This window comes from Tursiops truncatus, chromosome 4 (genome assembly GCF_011762595.2).
Source record: "Tursiops truncatus isolate mTurTru1 chromosome 4, mTurTru1.mat.Y, whole genome shotgun sequence".
Classification (NCBI taxonomy): domain Eukaryota; kingdom Metazoa; phylum Chordata; class Mammalia; order Artiodactyla; family Delphinidae; genus Tursiops; species Tursiops truncatus.
In genome coordinates, this window is record NC_047037.1 from 47,968,227 (window position 1) to 47,987,717 (window position 19,491).

The 19,491-nt window shown below is 35.2% G+C and overlaps 1 protein-coding gene across 6 annotated transcripts in view; it reads left to right on the top strand.

Annotated features, from left to right (window-relative positions):
• Nucleotides 1-19,491, top strand: part of PRKCI (protein kinase C iota) — a 79,886-nt gene that overhangs the window by 50,032 nt on the left and 10,363 nt on the right. For all 6 annotated transcript variants that reach the window (XM_019946091.3, XM_019946090.3, XM_019946089.3 and 3 more), the window contains 6 exons: nucleotides 7,782-7,958; nucleotides 9,674-9,771; nucleotides 10,598-10,684; nucleotides 12,295-12,430; nucleotides 17,858-17,945; nucleotides 18,956-19,081. In XM_019946091.3, coding sequence (XP_019801650.2) covers nucleotides 7,782-7,958; nucleotides 9,674-9,771; nucleotides 10,598-10,684; nucleotides 12,295-12,430; nucleotides 17,858-17,945; nucleotides 18,956-19,081 — 712 coding nt within the window. The remainder of the gene's footprint in view (nucleotides 1-7,781; nucleotides 7,959-9,673; nucleotides 9,772-10,597; nucleotides 10,685-12,294; nucleotides 12,431-17,857; nucleotides 17,946-18,955; nucleotides 19,082-19,491) is intronic.

Sequence of the window (19,491 nt, forward strand, 5' to 3'; positions counted from 1 at the left end):
TGGAGTCACACAGTATCTTTTGTGTCTGGCTTCTTTTGTTCAATATTGTGTTTGTGAGGTTCAGCCGTGTTTTATATAGCAGTATATCATTTCTTTTCACTGTTGTTTCAATTCATCTATTCTGTTGACTTCCCCCCTGGATTGGGATTATTATGATATGCTGCTATGAACATTCTTGTAAATGTAGTTTGGTGCACATATTTAAGCATTTCTGTTAGGTACGTAACTAGGAGTGGAATTCCTGAGTCTTGTGTACATTAGTAAGTAATGCCAAGCAGTTTCCCAAAGTACTTGTATCAGTTTATACTTTCACCAGCAATGTGTGAGAGTATGATTTGCTCCACATCCTTATCAACACGTTGTATAGTGTGTCTTTTAAATTTTAGCCAACCTGTTGAATGTTGTAGTTTTTATGTGCATTTCCCTGCTGCGTACCTTTTCATGTATTTATTGACCATTTGGATATAATTTTCAGTTAAGTGTCTGTTTATATCTCTTTAAAAAAAAGTGAGTGGTCTGCCTTTGTTGTAACGATTTGTAGGAGTTTTTGGTATATTCTCAACCAAAAGCTTTTATCAGTTATATATTGCAAATAGATTCTGCCACTCAATAGCTTGTATTTTCACTCTGATAATGGTATCATTGATGAACAGATGTTCTTGATTTTTTTCTTTTTAACATCTTTATTGGAGTATAATTGCTTTACAATGTTGTGTTAGTTTCTGCTGTGTAACAAAATGATTCAGCTATATGCATACATATATCCCCATATCCCCTCCCTCTTGCATCTCCCGCCCACCCTCCCTATCACATCCCTCTAGGTGGTCACAAAGCACCGGGCTGATCAGCTATCTATTTTACATTTGGTAGTGTCTATATGTCAATGCTACTCTCTCACTTCGTCCCAGCTTACCTTTCCCCCTCCCCGAGTCCTCAAGTCCATTCTCTACATCTGCGTCTTTATTCCTGTCCTGCCCCTAGGTTCATCAGAACCATTTTTTTTTTAGATTCCATATATATGTGTTAGCATACGGAATTTATTTTTCTCTTTCTGACTTACTTTACTCTGTATGACAGACTCTAGGTCCATCCAACTCACTACAAATAACTCAATTTCATTTCTCTTTATGGTTGAATAATATTCCATTGTATATATGTGCCACATCTTCTTTATCCATTCATCTGTTGCTGGACACTTAGGTTGCTTCCATGTTCTGGCTATTATAAAGAGTACTGCAATGAACATTGTGGAAAATGACTCTTTTTTTTTTTTTTTTGGCTGTACACGGGCCTCTCACTGTTGTGGCCTCTCCTGTTGCGGAACACAGGCTCCGGACGTGCAGGCTCAGCGGTCATGGCTCACAGGCCTAGCTGCTCTGCAGCATATGGGATCTTCCCAGACCAGGGCATGAACCCGTGTCCCCTGCATCGGCAGGCGGACTCTCAACCACTGTGCCACCAGGGAAGCCCCCCCATGACTCTTTTTGAATTATGGTTTTCTCAGGGTATATGCCCAGTAGTGGGATTGCTGGGTCATATGGTAATTCTATTTTTAGTTTTTTAAGGAATCTCCATACTGTTCTCCATAGTAGCTGTATCAGTTTACATTCCCACCAGCAGTGCAAGAGGGTTCCCTTTTCTCCACGCCCTCTCCAACATTTATTGTTTGCAGATTTTTTGATGATGGCCATTCTGACTGGTGTGAGGTGATACCTCATTGTAGTTTTGATTTGCATTTCTCTAATGATTAATGAAGTTGAGCATTCTTTCATGTGTTTGTTGGCAGTCTGTATATCTTCTTTGGAGAAATGTCTATTTAGGTCTTCTGCCCATTTTTGGATTGGGTTGTTTGTTTTATTGATTTTGAGCTGCATGAGCTGCTTGTATATTTTGGAGATTAATCCTTTGTCAGTTGCTTCCTTTGCAAATATTTTCTCCCATTCTGAAGGCTGTCTACATCTGTCTGTTCTTTTTTGGATAGAGATTTTGGGGCCTGTTTAAGAAATCTCTGTCTTTTCCAAGATTATTGAAGACATTGAAAAGACTATACTTTCCTCCATTATTCTGCAGAGGTATCTTTTCATCAATTATATGCCCATTATTACATGGTCTATTTCTGGATTCCTTTTTATTTTCCATCATTTATTTATTCTTATGCTGATATACTGTCATTATTATTATAGGTTTATAATAAGTCTTTTATATCTAGTAAAGTTCTACTTTGTTCTGGGAATTTGTTCTTGGCTACTCTTACTAGCTTTTTGAATTTCCATGTAAATTTTAGAATTAGCTCACTAGTTTCCATAGAATCAAGGAAATAAACCAAACCTGTTGATCAATTTCAGGAACAGTGATATCTACAATATTAAGTCCTCGATCCATGAACATGACATGTTCTTCCATTGACTTAGGTCTTCTTTCATTTCTGTCAGTGTTTTATAGTTTTCAAAGTTCTTGCACTAGAGATATTGGAGGTAAATGGTATTCTTTTAAACTTTAATTGTCTATTTAATATTGTTATATGGAAATAAGGTTTTTTTCCTAAATTGCCTTGTATCCTGAGACCTTGCTAAATTCACTTATTAATTCTAATAGCTATCTAAAGATACTATTAGATTTTCTACATATATGATCATCTTATGAATAACAGTTTCATTTCTTCCTTTTCCAATCTTATAGATTTTTTTCAGTTTTCTTACCTTATTGAGTTAGCAAGGACCTCTATAAATGATCAACATGATGTTGAAAAGAAGTAACAATCAGATATTATTGTCTTGTTCCACATCTCAGACAGAAATCTTCCAATATCTTATCATTAAGTTTGATGTTTGCTCTAGGTTTTTATTCTATAGATACCCTTATCAGAATGAGGGAGTTTGTCTCTATTCCTAGTTGGCTAAGATTTTTTTTTTCATCTTGAAAAGATATTGAATTTTATCAACAACATTTTATGGCATTTGTGGGGTTGATCATGTGTAAATTTCATTCTTTTTTTTAATTTAAATTTATTTATTTATTTTGGCTGTGTTGGGTCTTTGTTGCTGCACACGGGCTTTCTCTGGTTGCGGCAGGTGGGGGCTACTCTTCGTTGCTGTGCGTGGGCTTCTCATTGCAGTGGCTTCTCTTATTGCGGAGCATGGGCTCTAGGTGCGCAGGCTTCAGTAGTTGTGGTGCATGGGCTTAGTTGCTCCGCGGCATGTGGGATCTTCCCCGACCAGGGCTCGAACCCGTATCTCCTGTGTTGGCAGGTGGATTCTTAACCACTGCACCACCAGGGAAGCCCAATTTCAGTAAATTTCAAATGTTAAGCCTGTTTTTCATTTCTGGAATAAACTCCCTGTGTCATGATGTATAATTCTCTTTGTATATTGGTAGATCTGATTCGCCAACATTTATTTTAGGTTTTTGAAAAAATTATTAACAAGAATCATTGACCTGTAATTTTCCCTTTTTGTATTGGATTGTGAATTTTGGTATCAAAATTGTGAGTTTTGGTATCAAAATAATACTGGGCTCATAAAATGATTTTGGAATTTTTCCTATTCCCAAGGAGAATTCTTATAAGATTGACATTATTTCTTTCTTACATTTTTGGAAGAATTCACCAGAAAAGCACTCTGGGCCTGGAGGGTTTTTTTGGTTTGTTTTTTTTGTTTGTTTGTTTCGTGGGAAGGATTTGATTGTAGGTTCTATTTCTGAATAGATCTAGGGCAATTTAGCTTCTCTGTTTCCTCTTGTGCTATTCCTTGGAATTTGTCTAACCTAAATTTTCAAATTGACACAAAGTTGTTAATTGCTGAGAATATGAAATGATATCCTTTTTTACTCCTGATAAAAAGTTACTGTGCATTCCCTTTTTCTTCATCAGTTTTGCCAAGGGGATGTCAATTTATTAGTCTTTTCAAAGAACTAACTTTTGGCTCTTTGTTGAATGCTTATATCCTATTCTATTACATTGATTTCTCTTCTCATTATTTCCTTATGCTTTTTTGTCATTCACTTTTTTTTACATTCTTTTTTTAATATTCTTTTCCATTATGGTTTATCACAGGACACTGAATATAGTTCCCTGTGCTATACATTAGGGCCTTGTTGTTTATCCATTCTAAATGTAATAGTTTGCATCTACTAATCCCAAATTCCTAGTCCATCCCTCCCCCACCCCCCCTCCTGCCCCTGGCAACCACAAATCTGTTCTCTATGTCTATGAGTCTGTTTCTGTTTTGTAGATAGGTTCATTTATGCCATATTTTAGATTCCACAAATAAGTGATATCATATGGAATTTGTCTTTCTCTTTCTGACTTAGTATGATAATCTCTAGTTGTATCCATGTTGCTGCAAATGGCATTATTTCATTCTCTTTTTTTTTATGGCTGGTAGTATTCCATGGTATATATGTACCACATCATCTTTATTCATTCATCTGTTGATGGACACTTAGGTGACTTCCATGTCCTGGTTATTGTAAATAGTGCTGCAATGAACGTTGTGGTACATGACTCTTTGAATTATGGTTCTCTCAGGGTATATGCCCAGTAGTGGGATTGCTGGATCATATGGTAGTTCTATTTTTACTTTTTAAGGAACCTCCATACTGTTTTCCATAGTGGCTGTACCAACTTACATTCCTACCGACAGTGTAGGACGGTTCCCTTTTCTCCACACCCTCTCCAGCATTTGTTATTTGTAGACTTTTTAGTGATGGCCATTCTGACTGGTGTGAGGTGGTATTTCATTGTGGTTTTGATTTGCATCTCTCTAATAATTAGTGAAGTTGAGCATCTTTTCATTTGCCTACTGGCCATCTGTGTAATTCACTTTTAAATATATCTTAATCTGTATTATGATTTCTTCTTTGATCCATGTATTATTTAAAAGTATTGATATACTAATTAATTTTCAAATACGTGGGAATTTTTTTTATTATTGTATTGAGTAGCTTAATTCTGCTGCACATCAGAGAATGTATTCTATTCTGTGTGATTTCAGTCTTTTGAACTTTTTTGAAACTTGATTGAAGACCAAGCACACAGGCATTGGTGAATGTTCCATATGTATTTTTGAATATAATATATTCTGTAGTTGTTGGGTGAAGTATTCTATACAGATCAATTAAGTCAAGAGTAGTAACAGTGTTATTCAGTCTTCTGTTACCTCACTGACTGCATGTTCTTTCCCTACAAACAGTTTTCACTTAGAATTTACCCGTCCCTTTTAGTTTTGTTAGTTTTTGCTTTACATATTTTGAGGCTATGTTATTGAATACATGTAGATTTAGAATCATAGTATCTTACATTGGTTTAATGCTTTTTCTTAAAGAAATACCCCTCTCTATTTGTAGTAATGCTTCCTTGCCTAAAGTCCTTATGTTAAGTAATTGCTGTGTAACAAATTACCTTAAAATATAGTGGCTTAAAACAACAAAATTTATTATGTCATAATTTCTGTGGGTCAGGAATCCAGGTTCTTGTCTCAGAGTCCCTTAGAGGCTGCAGTCAGTGTACTGGCAAAGACTGCTGTCGTCTCAAGGCTCAACTGAGGAAGAAACTGCTTCCATACTTACTCACCTCATTGTTGGCAGGATTCACTTCCTTGACATGTGGCCTCTCCATAGGGCAGCTCACAGCAAGGCAGTTTGCTTCATCAGAGCAAGCAAGCAATAAGATCCAGAGATTGAATGCCAGCAAAACAGACCTCACAGTCTTTTGTAACCTAGTCTCAGAAGTGCCGTCCCTTCATTTTTGCCATATTTTTTTCATCAGAAGCTAGTCATTAGGTCCAGCCTATACTCGAGGGGATTACACAAGGGCATGAATACTAGGAGGTGGGGATCACTGGGGTCCTCGTAGAAGCCAGCCTACCACAGTTGGCCACAGCTACTTTGTCTCATGTTAATTTAGCTACAGCTCTCTTTTGGTTAGTGATTACATGGTATATAGTTTCTTACCCTTTTACTTTGAACATTTCTGTACACATATATATCTTATTAACATCATAGAATTGGACTTCCCCCTCTGGTTTGATAGTCCTTAGCTGTAGTATTTAGTGTGTTTTAATATTTATGTATTGTTACATTTAATGTAAGTATATTTAAACTAACAACTTATTTGCATTTAAATCTACCAATTTACTGTGTTTTCTGTATCATCTGTTTATGTTACTTTTCTAGCCTTCTTTTGGGTTAATTTTTTTTTTTTTCCTCACCTCTTTTAGCTTGTTTCGCATTCTTTTGCTTTTTTATTACTGGTTGTTCTAGAGATTGCATCTTATACCCTTAACTTATTTAAATTCAATACAAATTATTAATAATACTTTTTACCATTTTCCAAGATATGCAAGGACCTTAGAACACTTTATATTCACTCATGCTCCCTTCCTGTCTTTATTGCTATTTTTGTCATATTTTAAAATTCTGTATGTGTGTGTTAGTGTTTTTAAACAGTCAATCCTTATTTAGGTTTATCCACATTTTATTCTTTTTGTTCTGCTTTTGTTCTGTGTGTCTGCCTTCCATATGAGATCATCTTTCTTCTTCTTGAAGAACTCAATATTTCCTTGAGTGAGAACCAACTAGTGACGGATTTCCTTAGTTTTTGTTTGTCTGAAAATGTATTTATTTCATTTTCATTTTGAAGGCTATTTTTACAGGCTGTAGGATTGTAGATAAGCAAGGGGGGAAGGGGTGAGCCATTTAAAAGGTGACATTCCACTGTTTTCTGGCTTCTGTCATTTCATTCAGCCTTATTATTGTTTATGTGAAGGAACTGTGCTTTCATTCCATTTGATTCTCTTTTATAGCTTCCAGTTAACCATATTTAAAGTCTATACATTGCTTTATCTTTTTACCATTTTCTGCTTTCTTAATCTGCCCTAATCTGGTTTCTTTCACTCCTTTTTATTTATTCTTATTACCAAGTCAAATTATTATTTCTAAATTTTGTTTTGGATAATCATTCTCCTTCAATTTTCATAATACTTTTTTCTTTCCTGTTTTGTGCTTACTAGTTTATCTTTCTGAAAATTTGCTCCTTGCTTTTGCTGATACTCTTCACTTCAGAAAATTCGTACTTAATTCTCATGAGTATATCTGTTGGTTGTATGCTGGGAATTTTGCAGGCATCTAATAAAAGATTATCTTTAGTCTTCTTTATAAATTTCCAGAAGCCTAAGTTTCTACTTGTGAATGAATTACAGGGCTGACTTTGTCATTCCACAGGAGTCTTGGTATTGTATAGCAAAGAATGTTTTACATTAACTGAACTGCCTCATGCTTGTTTTCTGCCTGTAGCTTAACTCAGATTTCATACATTAAGCTTCTGGCAGACTCTTTCATCTTGATGTCCCATTGTAACTTCTAATTTCAGTATGAAAATCGAGCTCATTATCTCATCAACTCTGTCAATCTTACCATGTGCTCACACTTCATGTTTCTAGCAGTGGCACCTTCAGAGTCCCAGTCACCGAAGTTAGTGTCATTTTTTTATTCATGTGTCTCCACGGCCTCCATACCCAAAAGTTATCAGATTCCAAGACATCCTTCAATGTTTCTCAGATTTCAACTCCTTCTCCTTTCCTAACACCACCCCTCTGACCTCAACTCATGAATTCATCCTACCTCTTGAGTAGTTAGATTATATCATTTGGAATGATGTAAGAAACTAATTAGAACTTAAATCAGAAAATATTTAAAAATCTTATAGGTATAACTAGGTGTTAGAAGTATATTGTGTTATGCAAAATACTTCAGGTATAACTGTTTGGTATAAATGTTCTCAACAGGCAATGAACACCAGGGAAAGTGGCAAAGCTTCATCCAGTTTAGGTCTTCAGGATTTTGATTTGCTCCGGGTAATAGGAAGAGGAAGTTATGCCAAAGTACTATTGGTGCGATTAAAAAAAACAGATCGTATTTATGCAATGAAAGTTGTGAAAAAGGAGCTTGTCAATGATGATGAGGTGAGCACTATGATGTTTTATTACCTCTAAACTGTTAAGTTGGCTTAAGTGTACTATTTCAGAAAAAAACCTCAATGTTTATGCTTATTATTTCAGCCTACTTTTCTAAATACATGCTTCAAACAGATTATTTAAGGTATATTTAAAGTTATCTGATGGGGACTTCCCTGGTGGCACAGTGGTTAAGAATCCGCCTGCCAGTGCAGGGGACGTGGGTTCGATCCTTGGTCTGAGAGGATCCCATATCCTGTGGAGCAACTAAGCCCATGCACCACAACTACTGAGCCTGCACTCTAGAGCCTGTGAGCCACAACTACGTACAGATGTAACAGTTGTAAATAACCTCAAGAGCATAGATAACGGTTACATGTGATAAAATAATTAGTTTTGAGTATTTATCACATTTATTTTTAATATAACTAATTGTAAGTTTGTAGAAGTTAAGTGTCAATAATGGTTGTTTCAGAGAGGAAAACATAGGAAGAATACTCTTTGACATAAATCACAGCAAGATCTTTTTTGACCCACCTCCTAGAGTAATGGAAATAAAAACAAAAATAAACAAATGGAACCTAATGAAACTTAAAAGCTTTTGCACAGCAAAGGAAACTATAAACAAGAAGAAAAGACAACCCTCAGAATGGGAGAAAAATATTTGCAAATGAATCAATGGACAAACGATTAATCTCCAAAATATATATACAGCTCATGCAGCTCAATATTAAAAAAACAAGCAACTCAATCCAAAAATGGGCAGAAGACCTAAATAGACATTTCTCCAAAGAAGACATACAGATGGCCAAGAGGCACATGAAAAGCTGCTCAACATCACTAATTGTTAGAGAAATGCAAATCAAAACTACAATAAAGTATGACCTCACACCAGTTAGAATGGGCATCATCAGAAAATCTACAAACAAATGCTGGAGAGGATGTGGAGAAAAGGGAACCCTCTTGCACTGTTGGTGGGAATGTAAATTGATACAGCCACTATGGAGAACAGTACGGAGGGTCCTTAAAAAACTAAAAATAGAATTGCCACATGACCCAGCAATCCCACTCCTGGCCATATATCCGGACAAAACTGTAATTCATAAAGATGCATGCACCCCTATGTTCATAGCAGCACTATTCACAATAGCCAAGACATGGAAACAGCCTAAATGTCCACCAGCAAATGAATGGATAAGGAAGATGTGGTACATATATACAATGGACTATTACTGAGCCACAACTACTGAGCCCACACGCCACAACTCCTGAAGCCTGCACGCCTAGAGCCCGTGCTCTGCAACAAGAGAAGCCACAACAATGAGAAGCCCGTGCACCACAACGAAGAGTAGCCCCTGCTCACCACAACTCGAGAAAGGCTGCGTGCAGCAATGAAGACCTAACACAGCCAGATAAATAAATAAATAAAGTTATCTGAGGATTATTGGATTTTTTTAAAAATAAAAATCAAACCATATTATTATCAAGGGCAAGTACTTGAGCTTTGTAAAGTTTTCTAGAGTGTTGCATAATATCGAAAGATTTACTGGTAGTATTTTCTCTTTGTATATAAATTACTATTTCATGATTATCAATGCTTTTGATATTTAGCCTAGTTAGTTAATAATTGCATTTATGGTAATAGAATTACTAAGAACAAATTTATCATAGTTTTGATGATATCATTTCAGTTTGACATAGATTTCTTTTGTATTTTAAAATAGGATATTGACTGGGTACAGACAGAGAAGCATGTTTTTGAGCAGGCATCTAATCACCCTTTCCTTGTTGGGCTGCATTCTTGCTTCCAGACAGAAAGCAGGTAAGATTGAAAGATAATGGAATGATACCTGGGTTTTACACATTTTGGTATATTACACAATAAGAACCCCTTTCTACAGTAATTCCTGAAGTGGAAGTCACATGGAGACAGACACAACAGTACTATGCTTGTAATTTCCTGCTACTCATACTCCAACCAGTGATATCAATTTGACATTGGATCAGCATTAGGAAATTACCTGCTTTAGGCAAAAAAAAAAAAAAAAAAAAAAAAAATAGCCAGGTCCTAATTATGGCAGTAGAAATCCAACCTTTTAAATATCACCAAGATTCTAGTTTTAGGACTTAACTGTTCCTAGAGTTTAATTAGGGGGATAGATTCTAACTTCTTTTGCCTTAAGTGACAGTTGAAAATGACTTACACATTGCACATTCTAAAACTGGGGTGGGAGTGAGAGCTCTGGGTTGCAAATGGTACTATTGGCTTGGCCACAAAGTTCATTTGGGCTTTTCGTTAAGGAGCTCTGGATTGCAAATGGTACTATTGGCTTGGCCACAAAGTTCATTCGGGCTTTTCGTTACGATCTTATGGAAAAACCCAAACGAACTTTTTGGCCAACCCAATACTTTAGAATAGAAGTAGCAGGTTACAAATTATCTTTCTGATTTACTTTCTTGTATCTTCTGTGATTAAACAGCTTTCTACTCCAATCACCCTTCGTTTCCACCAAATTCCTGGAATTTTTGTTAAGGGTGAATCATGTAGAATGCTCTCTATGCTGTGACTGGTCTCTATAGTTTTAAAATGCAAAGTTACACCACCTTATTTTGGATCTTGGTTTCATGTGTTCTCTTCTGTTTTTTAGATTGTTCTTTGTCATAGAGTATGTTAATGGAGGAGATCTAATGTTTCATATGCAGCGACAAAGAAAACTTCCTGAAGAACATGCCAGGTAAGTTTTTTGTTTATTGTTTGCTTGTGTTGAAGTTTGGTGGGAGGAGCTATGGGACTTTTTATATGCCAGTGGTTGAAAACAGTAGATAAATCATTTATTTTGATACGAGCTAATTCTTTATAAGTCATGTAAAGGCTAAGCTAACAGTTAAATTATATTATAATGTGATACATATTACATATATAATAATATAATTATAAGCAATTGAGAAGTATAAACAATGTTAAAGCGGAAACCTTTAGTCTACGAAACTCAATTATTTTCAAATATTTTCTCTATTCAGTATCAGCCACTAAGATAATTAATGAATTTATAAACACTTATTAATCTTATCAAGTTTGCAGTGATTGCTGACAGTTTTTCATTAGAAGATTATTATTCATATATACTTGAGAGTAATAAAACAATTCCTCTTAACCTATTATGTAATCGACTGTTCTTCCATAATTATAATTTCTGAATTGTTCTGGCTTTGGCTTCCCCCCCTCTGATCCCATACATGTTGATTAATAAGAGAAAAGAGTATTAAATATCATTTATTTGTTTAGTGCCCTTAATCTGATATTCTTATACAGGATTGTAAATTGTTGGAGGACTTAGGTGGGGAAGGATAAGAAGTTTAATCCATGAGTGCCATGTTTTATTTTGTTTTTTACTCATAATTAGCAGTAATTCTACCCTTTTGCACTTCACGAGAGTAATGCCAAAATGAAGCATGTGAGTTTGTATATGTATGTAACGAAGGTTAGAGATTCATTTTAAAAAATAACTTATTTAGTGGAAATCTCGCTATTCATTGATATTTCTTGTAAAAAAGAGATAATAGCTTTCAATTTTATAAGAAGATATAAAGTGTATTACTCTGTCTCGGGGCCAAACTGCTGTTGTTGTTGTTGTTTAATTTACTGTATGTTCATTATTTATGTAGGCTTTAGCAAATGGTCACCCTTCATGGCAAAGCCACAGATGATATTTTGAATTGTGAATATAGCCGGTATTTGTTCCTTGTTTGTTCAGCTGGACTTGGGGAAAATAGTCTTGTTTTTATTGTATTAAAGTGCCCGTTCTGGTTTTATATCATCTTTGCTTTTCTAGGAACCAGAGTATAGGATAAGAGCTCAAGTTCCCTATTCTTAGAATTAAGTAGCTGGAAGGTGTGTATTATGTACCTCCAGACATGATCATGATAACATTCACCAAAGCAGCCCAAAGCCAGCTAGGGTGTTTCATTTTCATTATTCAGGTCAAAAATTCTGCTTACCACCAAATTCTGCTTGCGTCCATTTGTAGGAGTGTGGACTTTCTGAAGTCCATCCGAGGGCCCAGATTAAGAATCCCTGCTTGAGACTTTCAAATTAAACCTTATGAAAAGTATGGGTTTAATTTAGATTGGGACTTTATAATTGTGTTTAGGGCTCAGCTATCTTAAAGTGGCGCTTCAATTTGTGTTTTGGTACTGTTCCTAAAAACATTGAGAGAAAAAAATCTTTTGACATGATTTTGATGTTCTGGTTTGCAGATGAGAGTAGGATTTAAATACCTTTCTGTAGGCACTTACCACAATTTAAAAATTTGAATCAAATGAGTAATTTTTCATTTTATTTTAGATTTTACTCCGCAGAAATCAGTCTAGCATTAAATTATCTTCATGAACGGGGGATAATTTATAGAGATTTGAAATTGGACAACGTGTTGCTGGACTCTGAAGGACACATTAAACTCACTGACTATGGCATGTGTAAGGTGAGGGGAAATTTCTAGTTATTCAGAAGATCTCAGCAGCTCAGGAAATTGTTTCAGTCAAATAACTTTATATTTAATGATGGGGAAATAAGTGCTACTTTGTGCTAGAATTCCAAAAAGTATCCTAAACAAAGACAAATGCACTGATTTCCTAGCCATTTACAAAATTCCATATTTTCTGTGAGCGTTATATGTGCTATAAGAGTTAAGTTATTTTTATTTTCTGTAATTTTTTATCTTCAAAGTTGTGACACTATTGAAGAAAACTTGGAGGTAAAAACTGTCTACAAACCCACAATTGTAAAACTGCTTGCATATCACCTTCCAGTTTTTGCCGTTTAATTGTGACTCTTAATGATGCACTCAAGATTTTCCTGGGAAGTCTAACATTTTTTATATATTTAAATTTAAATATCTGACATAAAATTCAATAAAGCAAAATAAGAATTTTAGGTACTCTCAGGACATGTCCTTTATTTCTTGGTGTTTTATTCTTTTTGTAACAATGTTTCATTTACGGGTCCAGCCTTTTTCCAGGAGATGTGTAGGGGGCTACTCTCCTTGTCAAAATAGCTGGGACCGAATTATCTTCACACAGTGAATTTGCCAACAAGCATGTGAATGTGTTATTTGCCTTTCCCCCTTCACCTGAGGGATGTGCCTCCAGAGCCTGGTTCTTTTTATTCAAAGAAATTTGGGCATCCTGTTTTGCCTGGAAGATATTATTAGAGAAAAATCACTTGATCTTTTTGTTACTCTTAATGAAAAATAATAATGGTTTGTTATATATTCCCATTCTTTCCAGAGATCCTCAATCAAATTAATCACGATCTTTGATAAATCTGAGAGGTTTTATTCAGTAGTTCTTTAAGTTGGTTGTCTTGCTTACCTCCTTTTCTGCCTCCTTCTCCAGGAGCTATTTGGTGTTATTAGTAGGAAATAACACCAGGATTGGAACTTGTGTTCAGAAACTTAACCAACAGTACTTTGTTTCTTTTCCAACTAACATATTTACGCCCGATGTTAAACCTTATGGGAAATAAATCCGCTGGAAATTTGAATGTTTTTATCTTATGACTTAACATCAGTATTTAAACTTAACTAATGTCTGACCTTGGGCATATATTGGATAAATTTTTTTTCCTTATAATTATTCTTTGGTAAATCTAAATCATTCAAGTTTTTTTTCAGTTTCTCCAGGTTTAATTAATTTAATTTCTTCAGTTTCTCACTAGATACTTTTATATAAAGAATGCAGGGACTTCCCTGGTGGTCCAGCGGTTAAGACTCCACTCTCCCAGTGGAGGGCGTCCGGGTTTGATCCCTGGTCAGGGAACTAGATCCTGCATGCCACAACTAAAGATCACGTACTCGGCAATGAAGATCCTGCGTCGCCTAAATAAATAAATATTAAAAAAAAAAAAAAGAGGGATTTCCCTGGTGTTCCAGTGGTTAAGACTTCGCCTTCCAATGCAGGGGGTGCAGGTCTGATCCCTGATCGGGGAGCTAAGATCCCACATGCCTTGTGGCCAAAATACCAAAACATAAAACAGAAGCAATATTGTAACAAATTCAATAAAGACTTTATAAAATGTATTTAAAAAGTTTAAAAAGAATGCAGAGAATAGTGATGACTGGAGGCATATGAAAACTGCAATTAACATCTTCAGAGTTATGTTTGGAATATTTTATGAACACTGATTTTTTTTAATTGACTGAAAAACCAGCTATTTTGTGAATTGATGTGCCTTTAACTATTTTTTATCAGCGGGGTGTGTTATAATAATATCTATGTTATGCTGTAAATAATTTAGCTGATGGGCCTATGTTCAGATATCCAGTCAAAAGGTGAATGATTTAGTATAGTTCTTTTACAAGTTAACAGACTGCATCCCTTGCCTCTGAGTCTTACCTGGAAAGTGCATGTCACTCACCATGAGACTGTATGTCAAGCCATTGCCCATAATACAAAACAACTTAAATCACATTCATATTTCTTTGTACAGGCATACTTCATTTTACTGTGCTTCACAGATATTGTGTTTTCTACAAGTTGATGTTTTTTGGCAACCCTGTGTTGTCAGATGATGGTTAGCATTTTTTTTTTAATATTTATTTATTTATTATTTATTTATTTTTGGCTGCATTGGGTCTTAGTTGCAGCACACAGAATCTTTTGCTGCAGCACGCAGGCTTCTCTCTAGTTGTGCATGGGCTCCAGAGCATGTGGGCTCAGTAGTTGCAGCGTGCAGACTTAGTTGCCCTGAAGCATGTGGAATCTTAGTTCCCCGACCAGGGATTGAACCCTCATCCCCTGCGTTGGAAGGCAGATTCTTAACCACTGGACCACCAGGGGAAGTTCTTGTTAGCATTTTTTAGCAATAAAGTTTTTTTTTTAATTTTTATTGAAATATAGTTGATTTACAATGTTGTGTTTAAAGTATTTTTTATTTAAGGTATTCACTTTGTTTTTTAGACATAATGCTTTTGCACACTTAATAGATTACAGTGTAGTGTAAACATAATTTTTATATGCACTGGGAAACCAAAGATATTCATGTGACTCAATTTATTGTGATGTCATAAATGGGGGTCTGAAAGCAAACTGCAGTATCTCCATGTATGCCTGTATACAAAAATAACATATATATCCCTGTTAGAGATCTTTAAAAAATCCTTGGAGTCACAACATATATTACTAAATATTTCTTCTAGATGTTTGTGTTAGTGTTATATATAATAGTGTAAAATTTGAAGACAGATACATACATCACGCCCAGAATATCTCTGTAGGAACACATAAGAACCTCATGACAGTGGCTCTCCCTAGGGAGCTGGAACTGGATGCGTCAGGGACAAGAATGGGAGGAAGGCTTGATTCTTAGTGTATATCTTCCCCCCCAACCTTTTTGTTTGGAATTTTGTACCATGTAATTTAACAATAGGGAAATGGTTAGATTCTAGGTACATATGTTGAGTTGGATTTGTAGTTATTAGTAATACGAAGTCTGTAATTACATGGGAAATTACATAGCTATAAAGTAAAAAAAGCAGACGCTTAATTGTATATTTAGTATTATTCAGCTTGTATTTAGACTATCTTTTTATTATTTTTAGTTTTAATTGAGGTATGGTTGATTTATAGTATTATGTAAGTTTCAGATGTACAACAAAGTGATTTACGGTTTTTAAAGATTGTAGTCCATTTATAGTTATTGTAAAATTGGACTATATTCCCTGTGCTGTACAATATACCCTTGTAGCTTATTTATTTTATACATAGTAGTTTGTGCCTCTTAATCTCCTACCTCTATTCTGTCCCTTCCTTCTCCCTCTCCCTCTCCCCACTGGTAGCCACTAGTTTATTCTCTATATCTGTGAGTCTGTTTTTGTTGTTGTTACTATATTCATTTATTTGTTTTATTTTTTAAATTCCACATATAAGTGATAGCATACAGTATTTGTCTTTCTCTGTCTGACTTATTTCAATAGCATAATAACCCTCCAAGTCTATCTATGTTGTTGTTAATGGCAAAATCTCATTCGTTTTTGTGGCTGAGTAGTATTCCAGTAGTATTTTGTCAGTGGTTTCCTTTGCTGTGCAAAAACTTTTAAGTTTAATTAGGTCCCATTTGTTTATTTTTGCTTTTGTTTCCTTTGCCTTAGAAGATAGATCAAAAATATATATATATTGGTACAATATATGTCAAAGAGTATTCTGCCTATGTTTTCTTTTAGGAGTTTTGTGGTTTCTGGTCTTATATTTAGGTCTTCAATCCATTTTGAGTTTATTTTTGTATATGGTGTGCGAAAATATTCTAATTTCATTCTTTTACATGTAGATGGCCTGTTTTTCCAGCACCACTAATTGAAGAGACTGTCTTTTCTCCATTGTATACTTTTGCTTCCTTTTTCATAGACTAATTAACCACAAGTGAATGGGCTTATTTATGGACTCTCTCTTTCTGTTCCATTGATCTATGTGTCTGTTTTTGTGCCAGTAGCACACTGTTTTCATTACTGTAACTTTGTAGTATAGTCTGAAGTCAGGGAGCTTGATTCCTCCAACTCTTTTCTTTCTCAAGATTGTTTTGGCTCTTTCTCATTTAATTGCCTGTGGCGCAAGAATGGTCTGAATGATACTAGTCCTTTGAAATTTATTGAGGTTTCTTTTATGCCTTAGTATTTGGTCAGTATCCCAAATGTACTTTAAAAAGGGTATGTAATCTCTGTTTTGCATTCAAGGAGTCTCTCCCTCCTTTTCCATTTCTCCACACATACACGTAGATATATATATTCTATATGTATGTAAACTATACATATTTTAAACTCTAGCGTTTGTCCAAATCTTTCTCTGCTTACTAATTTTTTTGTTGGTATGACCTACCATTTTTTGATATAAATGTGTTAAAATTACCTGTCATGATTGGGGATTGTACTATCAGTCCAGGCTGCTATAACAAGGTACTACAGATTAGGTGGCTTAAGCAACAAACACTTATTTCTCGTGGTTCTGGAGAGTGGGAAGTCCAAGATGAAGGTGCTGGCAGATTTGGTGTCTGAAGGCACCCCTCCTGGTTTGCAGAAGAGTAAAGGCATTCTTCGTGGTTTGCAGATGGCTGTCTTCCCATTGTATCCTCAAATGGTGGGGAGAGAGAAAGAAAGGGGCTAGCTCTCTTTCTCTTCTTATAAGAACATGAATCCCATCATGGGGCTCAAACCTTATGATCTAATTACCTCCCCAAAGCCCCCTAATGCTATCACATTAGGGCTTCAGCATAAGAATATTAGGGGCACGTAAACATTCAGGCAATAGCAGGGATTGTGAAGTCCTCTTAATAATTTTGTCCATTTTTACTAGTTGTATTTTGAGGCTGTGTTGTTAGCTGCATACAAGTTTGTTTTAACTTCTTGGTGATTGTTCCATTTGTTATTGTGTAGTTTCTCTATTTATACATATTAGTGTGTTTTACCTTAATTTCCTCCATCCTGTAGCTATTAAAATACAAAACCAAAAAACATGTGCCTTAGGAGAAATGACCAGAAGGGAAACATCATAATGCCAGCAGTGGTTGTGTTAGGAGGTGGGATTTAAAGAGCTTCTTTTCTTCATAAAATATGATTCCTTTTACTCATGTAATTTAAGTTTTTCTATTATAATTTTACTTGAGTATAAATTATTTTAAGTGCAGTTTTTATCTTAATTGAACTGACTGTTTACCTACATCTAATGAGGACAGGTTTTTTTTTAAGGTATTTAGTAGCAACCCATGATTTTAATAGTAAAGGCACCTGTGCTAGTGATATTTTATTTAAGCTCAATATATTACCTATAGATGCTGACCTTATATGGTAGATGAAATAAACGAGGTGAATTTAAAACAGATTTTGCATCTTATTATTTTTTTTCTTTTTTTTTAATAAAAGGAAGGATTACGGCCAGGAGATACAACCAGCACTTTCTGTGGTACTCCTAATTACATTGCTCCTGAAATTTTACGAGGAGAAGATTATGGTAATAAATTGGTGGTATTTTGGCTATGTGCTAGAAGGGTGGTTAAATATGGTACCAATTGCATTATAGTACACTATAGTATTTCAATACTGAGCTTATTAACATAAACTTTCTTGATCTTCTTAAAACCTACATAAAACCCCCAAATTCTGAAATCAGAGATGGTGGGACCTTGGCAGTATTTGGGGGCGCAAATTTGAATAATATTTTATTAGTAGCAAGCACTTAAGAGTACTGGGCACTATTCTAAGCAGTTTGCATATGTAACTGTTAATCCTCTTAATAATTCTGAGGTAAGCACTGTTAATTCACATTTTGCAAACAAGGAAACTGATGTACAGAAAGGTTAAATAACTTGCCCAAGGTCATGTAGCTGGAAAGTGGCAGAGTTGGGATTTAATCAGCCATGTGACTCCAGAGTCATAAACCTCTGGAAGATTGTTCAGATTTCCTAGGGTATTTCCCCCAGGAATCTGAAAGATGGAGGAAAGATTGCCTGCTCGCCAGGAACCAGAAGATATGTTTATCTCAAGAAAACATTTGACCCTTTGGGTTCTGGCCCTTTGATTCCAGCAGCTGTAAAGGAGGATGGGTATTTCTGATAGCTGCTCATAATCCAGTTCCAAAGTCCTTCAAGGATCTTTAGTCAGCTAGCAGAAGATCACGTTTCAGATCAAGGAAGGTTATTCTCAAATACAATTTCATTATATCCTCAAAACAAAATATTAGATACAGGCTATGAGTCTGAAATTACAGACATATTTGGGAAGCGAAACTTATGTTCCATTTTCCATATTTTATTTTTAAAGTTATCTTTTAGGTACCTCTCCTTTTTGTTAAGTGAAATATTCCTATAATCCTCCATGCCTACCATGATAGTTGTAATGCATTTCGAGTTTACTTTTTCATTATGTTTATTTTTTTTTATTATGTAATAAAATGAATCTCAAATTACTGACTTTTTAGAATGCAGAATGGATAATTTGTTGCTTTAAAATTTCTTTTTGAAGGTTTCAGTGTCGACTGGTGGGCTCTTGGAGTACTAATGTTTGAGATGATGGCAGGAAGGTCTCCATTTGATATTGTTGGGAGCTCTGATAACCCTGATCAAAACACAGAGGATTATCTTTTTCAAGGTAATTTGCAGTGTTTTACAGAGATTCACTGTGAATAATCTATTCTAGAGCATGAATGAGGATGGCTCAAGTTATTACCTTGAGTAAGAAAGAGGAGAATAATCTGGACAATATAGTCCTTAACATGTGAGGCTTTGAGTTTGTTTTTGTTGTTGTTGTTGTTTTGATCTATCCTTCCTACCTTTTAGTCTGTTCACATTTGCCAGTTACCTTCTCATACTCAAAATCATAACAAAGAGGTTCCTTCAGATTGTACATCACAGAGATTGGAGGAAAGAATTGTGTAGCTGGAGAGGACAGTCTTTTCACCTGGACCACAAGGCTGAATGCATAAGTCCAACAGAAATATGGGGAAAAAGTAGAGTACCAAGAAGATAAGAGGGATCAAAAGGTGAAGAAAAAAGCCCCAC